The sequence below is a fragment of the Nuphar pumila genome, chromosome 13 (genome assembly GCF_984573655.1).
Source record: "Nuphar pumila chromosome 13, dmNupPumi1.hap1.1, whole genome shotgun sequence".
Classification (NCBI taxonomy): Eukaryota; Viridiplantae; Streptophyta; class Magnoliopsida; order Nymphaeales; family Nymphaeaceae; genus Nuphar; species Nuphar pumila.
Window position 1 is genome coordinate 6,786,815 of NC_143261.1, and position 18,218 is coordinate 6,805,032.

General features: G+C 37.1%; 1 protein-coding gene across 1 annotated transcript; it reads left to right on the top strand.

Moving 5' to 3' along the window:
* The first annotated feature begins 11,942 nt into the window (after positions 1 to 11,942).
* Positions 11,943 to 14,294, top strand: LOC149817635 (transcription factor MYB75-like). Its single transcript, XM_089985472.1, has 3 exons — positions 11,943 to 12,042; positions 13,423 to 13,552; positions 13,838 to 14,294. The coding sequence occupies exons 1-3, from the start codon at positions 11,943 to 11,945 to the stop codon at positions 14,292 to 14,294; spliced, it is 687 nt and encodes a 228-aa protein (XP_089841598.1).
* Positions 14,295 to 18,218: the final 3,924 nt, after the last annotated feature.

The window sequence follows — 18,218 nt, forward strand, 5'->3', positions numbered from 1 at the left end:
AAGTCGTTATCGCTTTAACATTTATCTTTTAGTACTGTAAATTGTAGTAATCGTTTGCATTCTTAGTAACAATCGTTGTAATATATTTATCACTCATTATTATAAATAATTTTAATATTTAGCATTCATTAGCATGAATAATCGTCTATACCTAAACCATAATCTCCAATGCACAGGTTGTGTGGAGATTGTATGGAGATGGGGAGAACGAAGATCAAAAGCTTGTTGTTGAGGGTGCGAGACTGTCTGACCGCGATATTTGGCTGTTTATCAATTATGAAGTTGAGTTGCAGCATGGTAGTCGAGTTCTTCTATAATCTGGCTTGAGATAGTCTATCCCAAAGAAGCCTGTGGAAGTTAGAAGGAAGATGAATAGTGGTGGGGCCAGAAACGTAAATTAGCACCAATGCTACAGGGAACAATTGGATAGCTAGAACAAAGGAGGTGTCTGTGCCCTAGCATATGATTATAAAGAACGACAGTATGATCCCAACTATTTCTAAAAATATTGAGAACTCATGCGTCGAAATCTGGAGATTAAGAATATTGGGAACCCATGCCTCCCTCCTATCCCCCATTATGTCGCATCCCAGCATAGAAAATACGTCCATTGTCTCCCTCTGGCTACAACAACGATTACCTCAGTAACAGTACACGATGAGGAGCGAACACAACTCATAAAAAAGAATGTAGTTTCTGGCACAAGGTTCGAGATGTTGGAGAGGGACAATAAGGACTTACGGAAGGAGGTGAGCAATTTGGGGAGACAACTGCGGTCACTAGTAGAGATGATGACTAGTGTTTATAATAAGATCGAAGGAACTAAGAGGCCAACAAGGATAGAGAGTCCACCAAGAAAAAGAAAGAGACGATTTATATGTCATAGTCCATATGAGTCGTCAAGTGCCATTGAATAAATGATAGCGATTCTTTTTATCCCGATAATTCTTTGTTGTAATTCTATAATTCTATAATTATGTTTTTGTAACATGATATTCTTTAATTGTTTAATTTTTTTTTTAATAATTGTAACACACAAGTGTCACTGAATAGATCGTTGTAATGTTCGACCTTCCTAAATAAAAGTGATCGCATTTATTTTTTACAATAATTCTTGTACTTAAGTGGCATGATCCTAGTGAGGGCGTATCACTCGTGCATCAAGCGCCTCCTTAAGGTATGCTGCAGCGGAATATATAGATGGTCGCCCGCAACGTGGAGCAAATCGTCCTCCAACCAAAATCTCTACATCTTTCCTTCCTTCACCAATATGATCAATTGTTGTGCCATCAGGTCACTTTTTGAAGTTTCTTATACCTGTTTGAGAAAATCACTCATCGGCTGGCTCACACTGCCGTCCCAAGCGAGCAAAGCTGCAAGTTCTACCTTCTGACTCAAGGCGTCGGCAACAACATTGGTCCTGCCTGGCTTGTACTTGAGGACCATATCGAATTCTGCCAAGAAATCTTGTCAGCGCACTTGCCTTGGACTCAGCTTCTTCTGAGTCTGAAAGTAGCTTATCGCAATGTTGTCTGTGCGGATATGTTGTAGACTTGGGCGTGGGAGCATATTGTGGCGTTGCGACCTTAGTGTTGCCCTGCGATTTGTGGTTTTCTTAAAGATCGGCTGGTGGTCTAGAATTAATATAAAGCAAGTTAATGCTAAGTTCATTTTAGATGGTCTACAATTAAATGAGGTAAATGGTTTAAAATCGTTTACAATCATTTTAGCATTTCTCATTCAGTAGTATAGATCGTTGAAATGTTTAACATTCTTAAGTAATCATCGCTGCAAGATTTTCTCTTTGTAATACAAATTGTTATCTCTTTAGCATTTATCTTTCAGTACTGTAAATCATTGTAAGCGTTTTCATTCTTAAGTAATGATCGTTGCAAGATTTTGTATTCCTTAGTACAAATCGTTATCGCTTACACATTTAGCTTTTAGCACTGTAAATCATAGTAATTGTTTGCCTTCTTAAGTAATGATCTTTGCAGGATTTTGTATTCTTTAGTACATATCGTTATAGCTTTAGCATTCAATTTTCAGTGTTGTAAATCGTTGTAATTGTTTGCATTCATAAGTAATGACCGTTGTAGGAATTTGTATTCCTTAGTACAAATCGTTATCGCTTTAACATTTAACTTTCATTAGTGTACGTCATTGTAATCGTTAGCATTCTTAGTAACAGTCATAAGATATTTAGCACTCGTTATTATAAATAATTTTAACGATACATTACAATCATATTCATTTACATGAGTATTTAGTTACAATACATCATGACCAATGGTTTGGCTTAGATACAATATATTACCATCATCAACATCAAAGAAAACAGACATCAACATTAACCCACGTCCAAATAGTGATATGCTTCGAAATAGACATCATCAACATCATTAGCAGCATCAGCACTTTCAGTTTACTCAGTGGCCTTCGCTAGTCACAGAAATGATTGAAGGCAAATCTATCTACCAATGGAGGTCCTTATCTGTTTGTAAGTTTTTTGTCACGATGTATATTGGTAGCAGGTAAAGTTATGGATCCCAACAGACAGAGAAGATGCAGCCGCAGGACTAGCATATTTGTCATGAAGTATATTGAAGATTAGACAAATATTTTTCTAACTAAAAAGCATGGTCTGCGAACGATTGAAAGTCTGACAGTAGGAATAGATCAAATACATTGTCATCAACACCCACATGTCTATCATGCAGAATATATGTGCTTGCTCCGGTACGACAGCAAAAATTGAGGATGATTATGGTCATTATATTCTACGTAAGCTTCGATATACTTCATGACAAATACGCCATAGTCGTATGTGTCATGAATACATCGATGTATCCACAGAAGATAACCATTATAATCATCATCAAAGATTATAAAAATCTTTCTGCACGACATAAAACAACAACGGTATCAACATCAAACACCATCCATCAAGCAAAGGTAGAAGGAACATAGAAGAACAAAGAAGAAAGAAAAATACAAGGAAGAAGAAGAAGAAAAATATGAAGAAGAAGACAGAGGCATAAGAGAAAAAAGAAAAAGAAGTTGCTCTGCCGCATAAAAGAAAGAGGAAGACAGGTTAAATATATTAGGGTTTTAGACTTAGACAATGGGTGGGGTCTGGTCACTCCCCCACCTAAACCCATCACACAAATCGAGACATTGTTCAGACTACAAATCTCGATAATTTAATAAATACAAATCTAGGTAAGTTAATAAATATAAACTGACTTACAACTAAAATACTTTAAGTTTCATAATTTAACAATATTTGTCTTATTGCAATTTGATGTTACGAGCTTTGTCAATGTGAACGATATGTTCTATCGCAATTTACACAATGACTGATTCATAAATTGCAGAAAAGAAAATAATAAACAAATTGACTTGATATTTAGACTGATACGTCATATCACGTTGACTAGTTTTGTAAAAGTCAGATAAAACAATATTTTTTTATTTAATTAATGTGCAATGTAATTAATTTGCACACGGTTTTTGAAAATGGGCGATAGGTGAAATGACATTTCCTTTATATATGAATGACACGTCGCACAAGTTCAAGAGGGTGTCGCTTCGCTTTGCTACGTGATTAAGAAACAGATGAACCGACGATTCTTTTAGAACGACGTGTTTGTGAAACAAACATATAAGCTGCTTCATCGCAAAGGGGGTATCCATATCGAGGAAGGAGACAACGACAGCTACATGGCCAGCGATGTCGACGAAGAAGATGACAATAACTAGACGGCCAGCGATGGTGATGAAGGAGACAACCATAACTACACGACCAACGATGGTGATTCAGGCATATATTTTCTAAACCTCGTGACTAGTTTCTGCAATATTTGCCTCTTTTATGGCATATATTTGATTTATGTTGTGTACTGTTAAAAGCAATTTTAATGTAGTTTACTGAATATTCTGCTCATATCAATGGAACATCCACAAAAAAAGGTGAGCAAAAACGCAGCAAAGATCTCCAACAGAACATCAATCAGTTGCAAGATGAATTTGCAAAAGGGAACACTATCAGTAATTTTGTACGTATGAAACCACTATCAGTTATATATTTACGTATGTCATGGGTATGTATGTTAACAAGTTCATATTTGTTGCAAACAGACTATATCCGATTTTGTCATGTATATTACAAACAACACAACAAGTAATACTAGATGTATCGTCACCCCTTATTTCATGGTATATCAGTAATCTTATTTGTTTATTTTCTTTTATGATTTACTCTTGTTGCTTCGTGTTTTAACCTTACTATTATCACTCTTTCGTTCAACAGACTTACGTCCACTAAAAGCCATACACCATTGGATTTCAAGATGCACTACTATACTAGGATAACAATAATCACTGCAGAGACTTTTGGTCAAGTGAAAAGGTAGGTGAATAAACCTCTTTTCTAAGGTTTAGGCCTAACATTCCTAACACGATTTGTCTATTGATTTCTAATATAATATATCGATTCACAGATATTGATTTCTACACTCTGGCAATCTGTTGAGCATTGGGTCTTATACATGATAGATTTACGGGAAAAGCAACTATGGTGCTACAACTTATTGGACTTTCATACTGGTGTACAACGTGACATTATACATTTGGTAAGTTTTTGTCTATAAGTGTATCATATCTTTTACAGTGGCCTGGATTTTACTATATTCTGCATTAACCACAGGAGGGATTCCTAAAAAACATTTTGGGTCTTGGCATTGGCGAGTGGAGCTTGCTCTGTGCAGACCATGCTCCTTTACAAAGTAATGGTGTCGATTATGGAATATTCATAATGAAGTATATTGAAGCAATATACAATGGATGATAACCTGATTTTGATATTGTATGCTCTTTATTATTCACTGTTATTGGGGACTCAATTTATACATTAGTGTCATATTACATTTTTGTTGCAGGATAATATACCGGGATTCTGCACCGAACTATGCCAAAAATTGACTGAGTTTCTAAATGCGGAAAAGAAAAAGAATCAATCGGGAAGAGTATTTGCAAGGCAACGAACGACGCGAACCCCCACGATTAATATGATATACAGAGTTTTTTAATAGATTTTGTAGACTGTGTACACCAAATTTTGTATATAAATTTTTTAAGACTATATACAAATTATGTAAATCTTTCTTGGTTGAAATAAAATTATAATTTTACTAAACACGCGAATAAGTTGGACTATTATTTATCACCTCTATAGACGACAACTCTCTCTACATGTATCTCTACTTACAATTTGAGAAATCCTAAGTCTTTCAGGTCATTAGTGTGGTTTCTAAAAGAAAAAGGCATTATGACTCATTATACCATGCATATGTTGTCTCCGACATAGACGTCATTTTGTAAATAGTATTTGTCCTATCGTGATTTGCTTTTTGTGAAGTTTGTCTATGTGAACAAATTGTTGTAATGTTCTCCCTCATAAATGTTTGCCCTTCATAAATGAAAATCCTATAAGCGATTAGAGATGTGTATTGTTCAAAAATCGTTGTAATGCTCACCCTCCATAAATGAAAATCCAAAAGGGATTAACGATGTATGCGGTGAACAAAGGCTTGTAATGTTCACCCTTTATAAATGAAAATCAAATAAGCGATTAGAGATGTGTACTATTCATAAATCGTTGTAATGCTCACCCTCCATAAATAAAAATTGCAATAGGAATTACCGTTGTGTACAGTGAACAAATGCTTGTAATGTTCACCCTTCGTAAATAAAAATCTTATAAGCGATTAAAGATGTGTACTATTCAAAAATCGTTGTAATGCTCACCCTACGTAAATAAAAATCTCAAAAGAGATTACCGTTGTGTATAATGAACAAAGGCTTGTAATGTTTGCCCTTCGTAAATGAAAATCCTATAAGTGATTAGAGATGTGTATTGTTCAGCAATCGTTGTAATGCTCACCCTACGTAAATGAAAATCACAAATGGGATTACCGATGTATACAGTGAACAAAGGTTTGTAATGTTTGCCCTTCGTAAATAAAAATCCTATAAGCGATTAGAGATGTGTACTATTCAAAAATCGTTGTAATGCTCACCCTACGTAAATGAAAAGCACAAAAGAGATTAGCGATGTATGCAGTGAACAAAGGGTTGTAATGTTTTCCCTTCGTAAATAAAAATTCAATAAGCGATTAGAGATGTGTACTGTTCATAAATCATTGTACTGGTCACCCTCCGTAAATGAAAATCGCAAAAGGGATTACCATTGTGTACAGTGAACAAAGGCTTGTAATATTTGCCCTTTGTAAATTAAAATCCTATACGCGATTAGAGATGTGTACTATTCAGAAATCGTTGTAATGCTCACCCTACGTAAATGAAAATCGCAAAAGGGATTACCGTTGTGTACAGTGAACAAAGGCTTGTAATGTTCGCCCTTCATAAATGAAAATCCTATAAGCGATTAGAGATGTATACTGTTCAGAAATTGTTGTAATGCTCGCCTTACGTAAATGAAAATTACAAAAGGGATTACCGTTGTATATAGTGAAAAAAGGCTTATAATGTTTGCCCTTCGTAAATGAAAATCCTATAGGTGATTAGAGATGTGTACTATTTAGAAATCATTGTAATGCTCACCTTACATAAATGAAGATCGCAAAAGAGACTACCGTTGTGTACAGTGAACAAAGGCTTGTAATGTTCGCCTTTCATAAATAAAAATCCTATAAGCGATAAGAGATGTGTACTGTTCAGAAATCGTTGTAATGCTCATCCTCCATGAATGATAATCGCAAAAGGGATTAGCGATGTATACGATGAACAAAGGTTTGTAATGTTCGCCCTTCATAAATAAACATCCTATAAAAGATTAGAGATGTGTAATGTTCAGAAATTATTGTAATGCTCACCCTCCGTAAATGAAAATCACAAAAGGGATTAGCGATGTATGTGATAAACAAAGGCTTGTAATGTTCACCATTCGTAAATAAAAATCCTATAAAAGATTAGAGATGTGTACTCTTCAGAAATCGTTGTAATGCTCACCCTATGTAAATGAAAACCGCAAAAGAGATTATCGTTGTGTACAGTGAACAAAGGCTTGTAATGTTCACCCTTCGTAAATGAAAATTCTATAAAAGATTAGAGATGTGTACTATTCAGAAATCGTTGTAATGCTCACCTTACATAAATGAAAATCGCAAAAGGGATTACCGTTGTGTATAGTGAACAAAGGCTTGTAATGTTTGCCCTTCGTAAATGAAAATCCTATAAGCGATTAGAGATATTTACTATTCAAAAATCATTGTAATGCCCACCCTACGTAAATGAAAATTGTAAAAGGGATTACCATTGTGTACAGTGAACAAAGGCTTGTAATGTTAGCTCTTCGTAAATAAAAATCTTATAAGCGATTAGAGATGTGTACTGTTCAGAAATTGTTGTAATGCTCTTCCTCCATAAATGAAAATCGCAAAAGGGATTAGCAATGTATGTGGTGAACAAAGGCTTGTAATGTTCGCCCTCTTTAAATGAAAATCCAATAAGTGATCAGATATGTGTATTGTTCATAAATTATTGTAATAATCACCCTTCATAAATAAAAATCGCAAAAGGGATTACCGTTGTATACAGTGAACAAAGGTTTATAATGTTCGCCCTTTGTAAATGAACATTCTTTAAAAGATTAGATATGTGCATTTTTTGACCAAGAATACCTTCTAACACTGAAGCCAAATTTTAAAGCATAATCATTATAAAATTTATATGCAACATCCTCATTATTAAACTGCATTTCTTCTACGGGAACAGAGTTAGGTGTGCTATCATCTATATTCCTAGTGCTTGTACCTTTATCAAGTGTATTGTCACAATCGTCGACCTCATTATCGAATTGCATTTCTTTTGCTGGAACATTCAAGTCAAGAGTGAATCCAATGCCTACACCCTTGTTATCATGTGCATCATTAGTGCATATGTTCACTTCTTCAGGAGCGTCATTAGTACAGATGTTCACTTCTCCATATCTTTCAAATGATTGAGATAGATCATCTTCACTACAACCAGATGATAAGCACACCACTGTTATAAGCAAGATATCAATTTGCGTTAGCAAATGCATACATTTAGTATAATTTACTCATGATACATATAACAACGGATACCGGTAAGGTTAAGCAAGTTAAAGAAATGATTGAATGAATCACAATATAAAAGCAACGACAATTTGTTATTTGCTTATACTATGCATCGAGTTGTTACTTACCATGCCAATAAAAGAAATGATTTGTCGTATATGTGTGTTGACGATAGCGATTTAATTATATCTATGATGCTGTGAAGCGATTTTAATAGAAATTGTTAAATGAGCTGCAATTTGAATACAAAAGTCGCCACCGCAAGCGGGTAACAATGTATTTCTGCATGCACACGTTTTAAAAGTCTTTCTACAAATATCTTATAAATTGATACTAGAAAACACATAATATCTTACAAATCGATATATATATATTGCATAATATATTACAAATCGACACTACAAAATACATCATATCTTACAAATCGATATACATATCACAAAATATATTATAAATTGATTCAGAAATTTAGCATAATAGCTTACAAATCGATATTAACAAACAAAACAATATCTCACAAATCGGTAGTATGTTACTATAATCGTGATTTGTGATACATTGCATATACTGAGTGAATGGAGGATACCGAATGGGGTAGATGCTCTTTCTCGCGTCTATAAATAAGCATTCTTGTCGACAAGTGTCAGCGTCTTACAGATATCATTAAGTTTCCAACCATCGAAAGGACACGATCCACCTGCAATAACAAAACAATGCTTTAATGGCATTCACGATGACATACATTTTTCAACGATAACATGATGACATGGAAAGGTACTCACGATGCCTTAATGGCACTTGTTGGAATGTTTGTGCGTCATTGTTTTCTTCCATAATGCCTAACGACAACAAAAAAGAAGAGAAGATTGTAAAAAGAGATGGCCGACAAATGCCCTATGACACCCACCAATGATCGAACCAGTCGATCGCGAACCCAAGAATGTTTTGTAACACAAGGCAGAAATGAGAAGGAAACAATGTGTTATAACACAAGCTAAAAACCAAGGCGGGAACCTCGACTCGAGACGACGGCAAAGGTCGCTACTCCGGTGGCAAAGTTTGCATCATCAAAGGGAGTTTCTGTTACAACAAATGGTGCAAAAGTTTACTGCTTAGGGCGAAAATGGAATGTTTGGACTTTAAAGAGTTAACATCATCCTCGACTTTTTAGATGGAGGACATTTTTGTCAAATTTGCGACGTATCAGCGAGCGAAAACTATTTGTCGCTAACATTTGAAATATTTGCAAAATTAGCGACAAAAATATTTTCGTCGCTAATTAGCGATAGATTAGCGACAAAATTTTTTTGTCGCCAAAACACTATAAAAAATGCTAATTAGCGACAGAATTAGCGAGGAATTTTTTTGTCCCTAATCCGTCGCTAATTAGCGACGAATTAGGAATGGAAAAATTCCCTCGCTAATTCCGTTGCTAATTTTTTATTTAAACTATCTCGCCTAAGGCATGAAATTTTCCCTCCCCCCCCCGTTCGAAATTTTTCCTCCCTCTGTTTTTTCCTCCCTCCGTTTGATTTAAACCATCCCCATCTTCCTCTGACGACGTGCAACGACCTCTCGCACCACGGAGGTCGACCTTCTCAGGCACCTCTCGCACCACGACAGCTTCTGCAGTCGCTCTGCAGCGATCCCTCTGTCCCCGTCTCGTTGTCCAACTCGACGACACCTCCATCCTCCATTCTCAGGCACCTCTCGGTGGAGACTGCTCGGGCACCAACGGCACCTCCATCCTCCGCGTCGTCGTCCAGCCCGATGCCTCCTGCAAGTTCTCCCCCGTCAACCCTGGCTACGCCATCTGCCTTGACCGCTCCTCCCGGCGGTGCCCCTCGACAATCTCCACCGCCCGTCCCACCTCTCCCTCACCAGATCCCGTCTCCACTACGACCCCTTCTCCCGCCGTGACTGGCTCGCTGCGGAAGAGCGTCCCGACGTCGGAACACGCCAGTTCTGTGCAAAAAAAGTGCTCCCTACCGGAGAACGCGTTGACAATGAGCAATTTTTTTTTTTTTTTAAATTTAACGGCGGATATTATCCATCGCTAATTTAAAATACTGAAGGACTCGCGATGGATCATATCCGTCACAAATTAGCGACGGATAAGTTCTGGCACTACTTAGCGTCGTCGTCCAGCCCGATGCCTCCTGCAAGTTCTCCCCCGTCAACCCTGGCTACGCCACCTGCCTTGACCGCTCCTCCCGGCGGTGCCCCTCGACAATCTCCACCGCCCGTCCCACCTCTCCCTCACCAGATCCCGTCTCCACTACGACCCCTTCTCCCGCCGTGACTGGCTCGCTGCGGAAGAGCGTCCCGACGTCGGAACACGCCAGTTTTGTGCAAAAAAAAGTGCTCCCTACCGGAGAACGCGCCGACAATGAGCAATTTTTTTTTTTTTTAAATTTAACGGCGGATATTATCCATCGCTAATTTAAAATAGTGAAGGACTCGCGATGGATCATATCCGTCACAAATTAGCGATGGATAAGTTCTGGCACTACTTAGCGTCGAAAAAATCGCGATGAAAGTTATTCGTCGCTAATCCAACGCTAATCCGTCGCTAAACAGTTTAGCGACGGATTAGCGTAGGATTAGCAACGGATTTAGGTTGTCGCTAATCCACAGGTTTCTTGTAGTGCATGTGCTTATATACATGGCGCTCATTGGGACCCCCGAACACGCATTGTGGCTAACGGCCGTCTTCGGGGGAGAACACACACCACCCTCCCACCAAGAGCGGTTGAAGTCGTTTGATTGGACCCTCATTGGGGGTTTCTCGGGAGAGGACAAGAAGAAATGAATGGAACTTTGCTTTATCTTTGAAAACCTTAGCAGGACTTGGTCTTCGATCAAATACGTCTAACTTGTTCCTGGGAGGAATGGTTATTTTTTAGTATGGTGAAGAATGAGCAGGATGTGATTTCAATCCTTGGAACGGGTGCTTGAAAGCTTGCTGGTTGCACCATTGATTGCGAATCATTGGAAGCCCGGCATGGATTGGAAGTTGGAGATCACATCCACAGTTCCACAATGGATCCGTCTTTCAGATTTGTCTTTAAAGTTTTGGTCAGAGGATTTTTTCTGGGGTGTCGCTGGTTTCTTGGGTGGCAAGTGGCCTATTTCCATGGATACTATCCTAAATGGAGGGGATAATGCGTGCATGCATGCATGATGGGCAGTCCATAAATGAAGAAAATTTAGAAATCTCGTTGCTTAAGGGATCTGCCAAAATGAGCCAAAATAAGCTTACTCCTAGACGGAAAAACACAACATAGCTTGTTATATTAAAAAAGACTAATTCATGAGCTTAAAAGAGTTAATAACAAGCCTAGTGATAGGCTTGAGCTTGGCTTATATATGCAAATGAGGGGCCTCGAGCGAAGCCGGCCGGTCTGAGAATTTCACCAAAAGCTCAGTTCGTGGTCCACTCCTAGGTGCAGCACTAATGACGCATGTAGAATATGATGCCATTGGTAATAAGGTGAGTTTCACTTACCAATGAATGGGCACGTCGGATGGACTGGTAGCTGATTAATTATGGATTGGACCCAACCCCGTTATGGCAAGAAGAAGGAAGCAAGCTTGACTATCTTAAAAAAAAAAAAAAGGAACAACAAGAGAAGCTGGGAGAATTGGAAAAAATGAAGCGTGTGTGAAGGCAACAAGTTGCTATATCTACATGGCTGAGGTTGATGCACGTTGACTTCCAAACAAGCAAACCAAACGATCCAAAGAGATTGAGTGTGTATATAACCCGTTGATTAGCACAGAACAGGTACGGATTGAAGTGTAGATAGGTGTAATTAGATGGCTGCATCATCCCCCAATTGCTCTCTAGGCTCTCTTCGGAGAGGGGCGTGGAGCAAGGAAGAGGATGTTTTGCTTCAAAAATGCATTGACAAGTATGGTGAAGGAAACTGGCATCTGTTTCCTTCAAGAGCAGGCAAGAACAAAACTCTCTCTCTCTCTCTCTCTCTCTCTCTCTCTCTCTCTCTCTCTCTCTCTCTCTCTTTCTCTCCTTTTCCTTTTTAGAACTTGTTCCCATGATTAGGATATGTTTGGTATGAGCTGAAACACAGCCTTGTTTGTGAACTCGACGCAATTTTCAGGTTTAGTAGGTGCATTAGAATTTATAAACCTTTTTGTGTGTTTTCTTTCTTTTTTATAAATGTGGAACTTTTCAAAATTTTCAGCTGTAGTAGGTTCACTCGATCTCACTGACCTGTTTTCCTGTGCAGTTTGTGTTTGGGTTCATGAACTTTGGTCCAGTTTCGTATGATGCACAAGTCTCAGACTATGGTGTGCGCCAGTAACCAGTAACAAATAAGAGACTTGGTAGCACAGTGACAAATATCGCGAGAAATTAATTACTTGAACGTTTTAAATGGTCATTTCTCACGATATAGTCAAAATATCATGGGTTTTAACGGCTATTTATCATGAAAAAACTGTGTGGCCTTTATTTTTAAATATTTTATTATATTCTCTTATAAAAATTAATTTTTATTGCCAAGATTTTGCTGAAATGCACGATTTAAAATAATTCAAATTATAGCTAGCTTTTTTACTATCGTTTTTAACTTTTGTCACTATGCTTGGTGGATTATTTTTTGCTCTTTCAATTATGAAAGTGTTGGACCTTGCAGTAGCTCGAAAGGAGGTGTTTTTTTTTTTTTTCCTTTTTCTTTTTTTTTTTTGGAAGAAAGAAACCAATAAAAATCCAGTAATGAACCATAAAATAGAGAACAACAGTCGCCCTTAGATCAAATCCATTTCATTCATTCCCCATGTCATCCCTATCTTCATACTCCTCATTGGGATTTCATTGATGCAAGTTGTTTTGATCAAAATCGGACTCCACATATTTGATCTGCATCATTCATTTAGTGTTGATTGACATTTAAATCGATGAAATCCAACATGTGTGAATGATATTTTGGTGCTTCAAAAATCAATGGTTGATAAAATACAAAATTTTATGATTTAAAAATAATATTTTTTGCTGAAAAAATATTATCTAAGCATCAATTCTTACTAAATCAACCATGTAGAATCCATCTATAAGGACAGATTTGAAGAAAACTACTAGGATCATAAATTTTAAGAGGGCTATGAAGATGGGGATAACATATAGGATGAGTGGAACCGAACTCCTCCACCCTTAGATACGATAGAGCTTTTCATATTGCATTAAAGTTCAAGCGATGTAGGCATAGACAAAAAATAAATAAATTAGTGACAAGGCTTATTCACTTTAATTTGTGAAGTATATTGTTTGTTAGCGCAGGCCTGCGTAGGTGTCGTAAGAGCTGCAGGTTGAGGTGGTTAAACTATCTAAGCCCCAATATAAAGCGAGGCCGGTTCTCACCTGACGAAGTCGACCTCATCACCAAAATGCATAGGCTACTGGGAAACAGGTACCGTCTAAGGGCATCATTCCAAATGCGAAATCTCTCTTTCTCTTTCTCTCGGTCTTATATATATAAACGAGTGTATCATCATTGAACCCTTTTCCGCCATTGAACACACAAGATCAATGAATGCCCATAGAGAGAACGTCTTTATCACTTTTTTCATCGACCCTGGCCTCTCGAAAGATCACAGTGATTGAAAACAAATACGTGATAGTTGTTCCATTATTAAATCTTGAGAGAGATAGATGGTTTTGTTCGTTTTTGAGTAATTGGATATTTTCATTTTAGGTGGTCTTTAATTGCTGGTAGAATACCGGGGAGGACAGCAAACGATATAAAGAATTTCTGGAACTCCCACTTGTCCAAACAGAGGGCGACCCAGAAAGTGAAAGAAGAAGTTCGAGTTCCTTCACCGGTTCTCATAAGGCCACAAGCCCGAAGGTTCGTAGTTAGAGTACCCCATTTGTGCAGCTCGACTACAGTACCACCAAGTTCATCGGAGTCACAGCCAGGACAGCCTTCCAAAGAGGACCTTCCCCTTCCCAGTTCGCTCGAGCCAATCGCCCCGTCAGTCCAAACTCAAGATAATTCATGGTTATCAGAGATATTCCTCGAGTTAGATAATGAAGAATTTGCCACAGAAGCAACAGCCTCTCTTGAGCCTGAATTTGACTGGGGGGACTTGCTCTTGGACTTGGAGCTTTGGAGCTCATCTTTAGACACTGGCAGCGGTTGTGCAACTTGAATGGATTTGCTTCTACTGCGTAGAAGCCTTTCTCTCTGTTTTAATTCGACATGCCTTTCTTTTTGTCATCATTGTGTCGTAAATTTGCCTGCAAGGATAATAGTCTTTGCCCTACGCGATCTTTCTTACCATGCATGCACTAAGTAACAACAGCAAGAGCCATGTTATTCAGCGCTATATGACTTGCAACTGTATCAGGTGCAATGTAATTGCACATTGTTAGTGTGCTGCTGCACTTGATCACCCTCCATCATTGTTTGGGATGGGATGAACAACTTTCCATTTGGCTCAGTTGGGCTCAACTCAGAAATTGAGCTCAGCGAGCCAAACTATTAGCCAACTCATTTAGGTAAATGAGCCGAGCACAAACATGACAAGCTCGATTGGCTTGACTCGTATAGGTCATTTTACAATATATATGTATATATACTTTTATATTATATATTTAAATACATATATATTATATATCTTGTATACATAAAATGCATATTATATATGTTTTTTATATGGATTAAACATATATTTATATATATTATACATATATTTTATATATTAATAAGCTTCAAAAAATACTTAAAAACAATACCTTTAGAAGATGAGTCAACTCGTGATTGGCTTACAAAGAGCAGAAGTATAGCCTTAACGTGTCAAGCTTGGTTCGTTTAACAGCCCTATCAATTCCCTCCGTTTGGAGGGGGGGGGGGGGGGGTTGAGAGAGAGAGAAACTTGGGTATGGTATGGGGCACATACAAGATAAGGGTGGGCACTGCACCCTGTTTTTGGGCACCCTGACCTCAATGTGGCTCCTGTAACGTTCTGAAATCTTAACCCAAAATTTGAGGATTTTTTTTTATATATAACAGTGAAAACAAGTCATACTATAAGGTTAAGCATTTCGAAACATTATAGGGGGAGCAAGCCAAAACGTTAATTGCATTTCATTATCAATGAATAATAACATCAGAGTTTTTCAAACTATCCCTGGAACAATAAATCCAAAATCTCGATCCGATGCCTCATCCCGCAGTCGCTCATAAACTCTACTCTTCACTTGAAAATTGATAAATTTATAGGAATTAGACTACAATTGTTTAAGTAGAAATTACTGTAATTCTTCTTGCAGGTATATCATGTGTCAAGTATGTGATGCGGGTATCGAGAGTGATTTTCAGCATATACAAGAATAAGTAAAGGTCTACGCTATGACAATCAATAATGTATCAGAAGCTAATTGGAAGGTAACATTAATAGCAACATTTAAATATCTCATAACCATATATACGAGTTCATGTAATAATTCAAAGGAATACAATTATGACAATTATATAATTCAGGTAAGCATTAATGCAACATGGTGCATCTATTAGGCATAAAATAACATTAATCAATACCATGATGCACAATTTTAGTAAACAAAACTTTTATCATACATTAAAAATTAAACAACATGCACACATCAACATGTAACAATTATGAGAACATATACCATATGCATGTTCTAATGCATAGCAGAAATATGCATGATTTATGTGCAATGCATGAACACTTTATTATCTTTCCTTAAGGTTTTCTTTTTCCATATGCATGCCCTATTAAATGCATACAACTTTAGGCTTTCTCTTTTTAATTACCGTTGTTCGCGGATACACCAAACGGGTACAATTTTCGAGGTCAAGTTAGGTTTTCAGGATAGCTTAGCATATAATTTATAATTTATTATTGGGTTCTGAACTTAGCCCTCGACTGAGTCACCTTCGGAACATTAGACATCCACATCTAATGTTGAGGACACAAGGGACACCCCACGCCCACATGTGCCACTCTCTTCGTACCAAAAATAACAGTTGTGTCAAAACACACCACCCAGGCAAAGTGGTGGACTCTCCCTAAAACCGTGGTCAGGAGAAAGAACCTCAATATCGGGTTCAGGGGACAAAATAAAGCACATAAAGTTTTTGTATCCTCACAGTCTCCCCAAGACCGGATCTCTAAGACCCACATTCTCTAGATAGGAGATCCCAAAATATATATTACATTGTTCTTAATTGTTATCTTTTTATTAAAAGTCAATTATTGAGTTTTGCAATTCAACATGCAAAAATAAGGTAAAAGCTCGCATCTACCTCTACAAAAACCATCACAAAACTCCAGCCCGTGAAAACACATCGAACAATGCAATATAGTGCAATGAAATTTCATTTGCAAATCAACATGCAAAGTTAATAACATAGACTTGCAAATCAACATGCAACCATAAGCTCGCAAATCAGCATGCACAGCTCTTCACGGTCTACCACCCGTGACAACAATAAAACAACACAATTAAAACTATAGTATAAATGTGATTATTATGATGCATTTAAACAATTAAAGAAAGAGAAAACCAAAGCTCAAGGCTCTTCAAGCCTATGATGATTCATTTAGACCATAGATGAATCGTATACAAAAATCATAACAACTTGCAATGTATGCAATGAGATCAACATGCCTCTAAATACACATCCATTCAAACCAATTTAACAATGTGCATGAGTTACCATAGTCATATGCATGTGTTCACCATCCATGTGCAAGTGTTGTCATGTAATCACTTAACATACATGCATTCATTTGTAATTCATAAGTACATGAGAACATTTATGCATGATTGTACATGCCAAACACACATCGATTTCATGTATGCACATGTACTTGAAACCAATTCATAAATGCACGATAATCAAACATGTCCCATAAATGTAGGCACGTGAAACTTTTCATTCATAACATATGTTAACATCCACACACATGAACATAACCCGGACCTAGGAATTGAATTTCAGGGTTGCACACATTCATATCATGTATACACCTATACCAAAACAAACTCTGTAATAACATATTAACAGACATCAAATATCCCACATGTTACAAACTATAAAGCATGCTAATATGTGCCATTAAATATTCAAAAACTCAACTTTATGTATATAATAGCAGATAAAGTTATCAACATAAATTTGTTAACATTGAATTAACTTATGTATGTCTTGTATATGCTTAGACACTGACCTGTGCCAAAAACCCAAAGTTTCTCAACAACTTTATTTTCCTTGCACCCAAGTACCCGCATCGGGTATTCAATCAATATTGACCATTAGGCAAGATTTCTCAAACATCTACTCAGAGTGCTCTAGTACCTTTAAACTATCTAGCACGGATGCCCTAGTACCTTTAAACCGGTCAGACAAAAATTATTATATTTCAATTTCCTTGTGTATTCACTTTATAAATTCGAGGGCCAAAACACAACCCTCAATATTGTGGCTTGGCAACCTATGTGTTAACCTTAATCCGAACCGCATGCTCGGTTATGAACCCCCTCTTTTTTTTTTGTGGGTACATTGCACTTCCAAGTGAATCACATAAAAGTAGGTGTAAAGCTTCCTATCGGTATTCATTTCATCAAGCATAATTCTATGATTACTCAATCTTGAACCTATCCCTATATAGGTGAGTAAGGTATAACCATTCCTTGTATCAAAATATTTATAAGCACGTGAAGTACATATGTCCAAGTGTTATATTAAGCCTATATTCAGAATAACCCTACCATATTATTCTCTTTTAATTAAGGGGGAACCAAGGAAAAGCAATTCACAAAATTTGATTACATGCAACAAACAATTTCAATACATGACATCTCTTTGATATGTCTCACCTCTTTTCCATATAAAGAGGTCACCCCAAATAATTTTTGTCAGTAAGACGTTCCAGCCAAATAATGGTAGTAAATTAACTCTAATTGATCTGAAATTAATAAGGCATACTATTAACATTAACAGGGAATCACTTAACACTAACTATTCAGCCAAACAAGGTAGTGAATTATCTCTAACTGTTTTGCAAATAATAAGGCATGTGGTTAACATTAACAGGGAATCA

Coding starts and splice junctions, on each gene's coding strand:
- LOC149817635 (XM_089985472.1), top strand. CDS start 11,943: ATGGCTGCATCATCCCCCAATTGCTCTCTAGGCTCTCTTCGGAGAGGG. Junction 12,043..13,422: donor AAAATGCATTGACAAGTATG/GTGAAGGAAACT, acceptor TTGTTAGCGCAG/GCCTGCGTAGGTGTCGTAAG. Junction 13,553..13,837: donor CATAGGCTACTGGGAAACAG/GTACCGTCTAAG, acceptor TTTTCATTTTAG/GTGGTCTTTAATTGCTGGTA.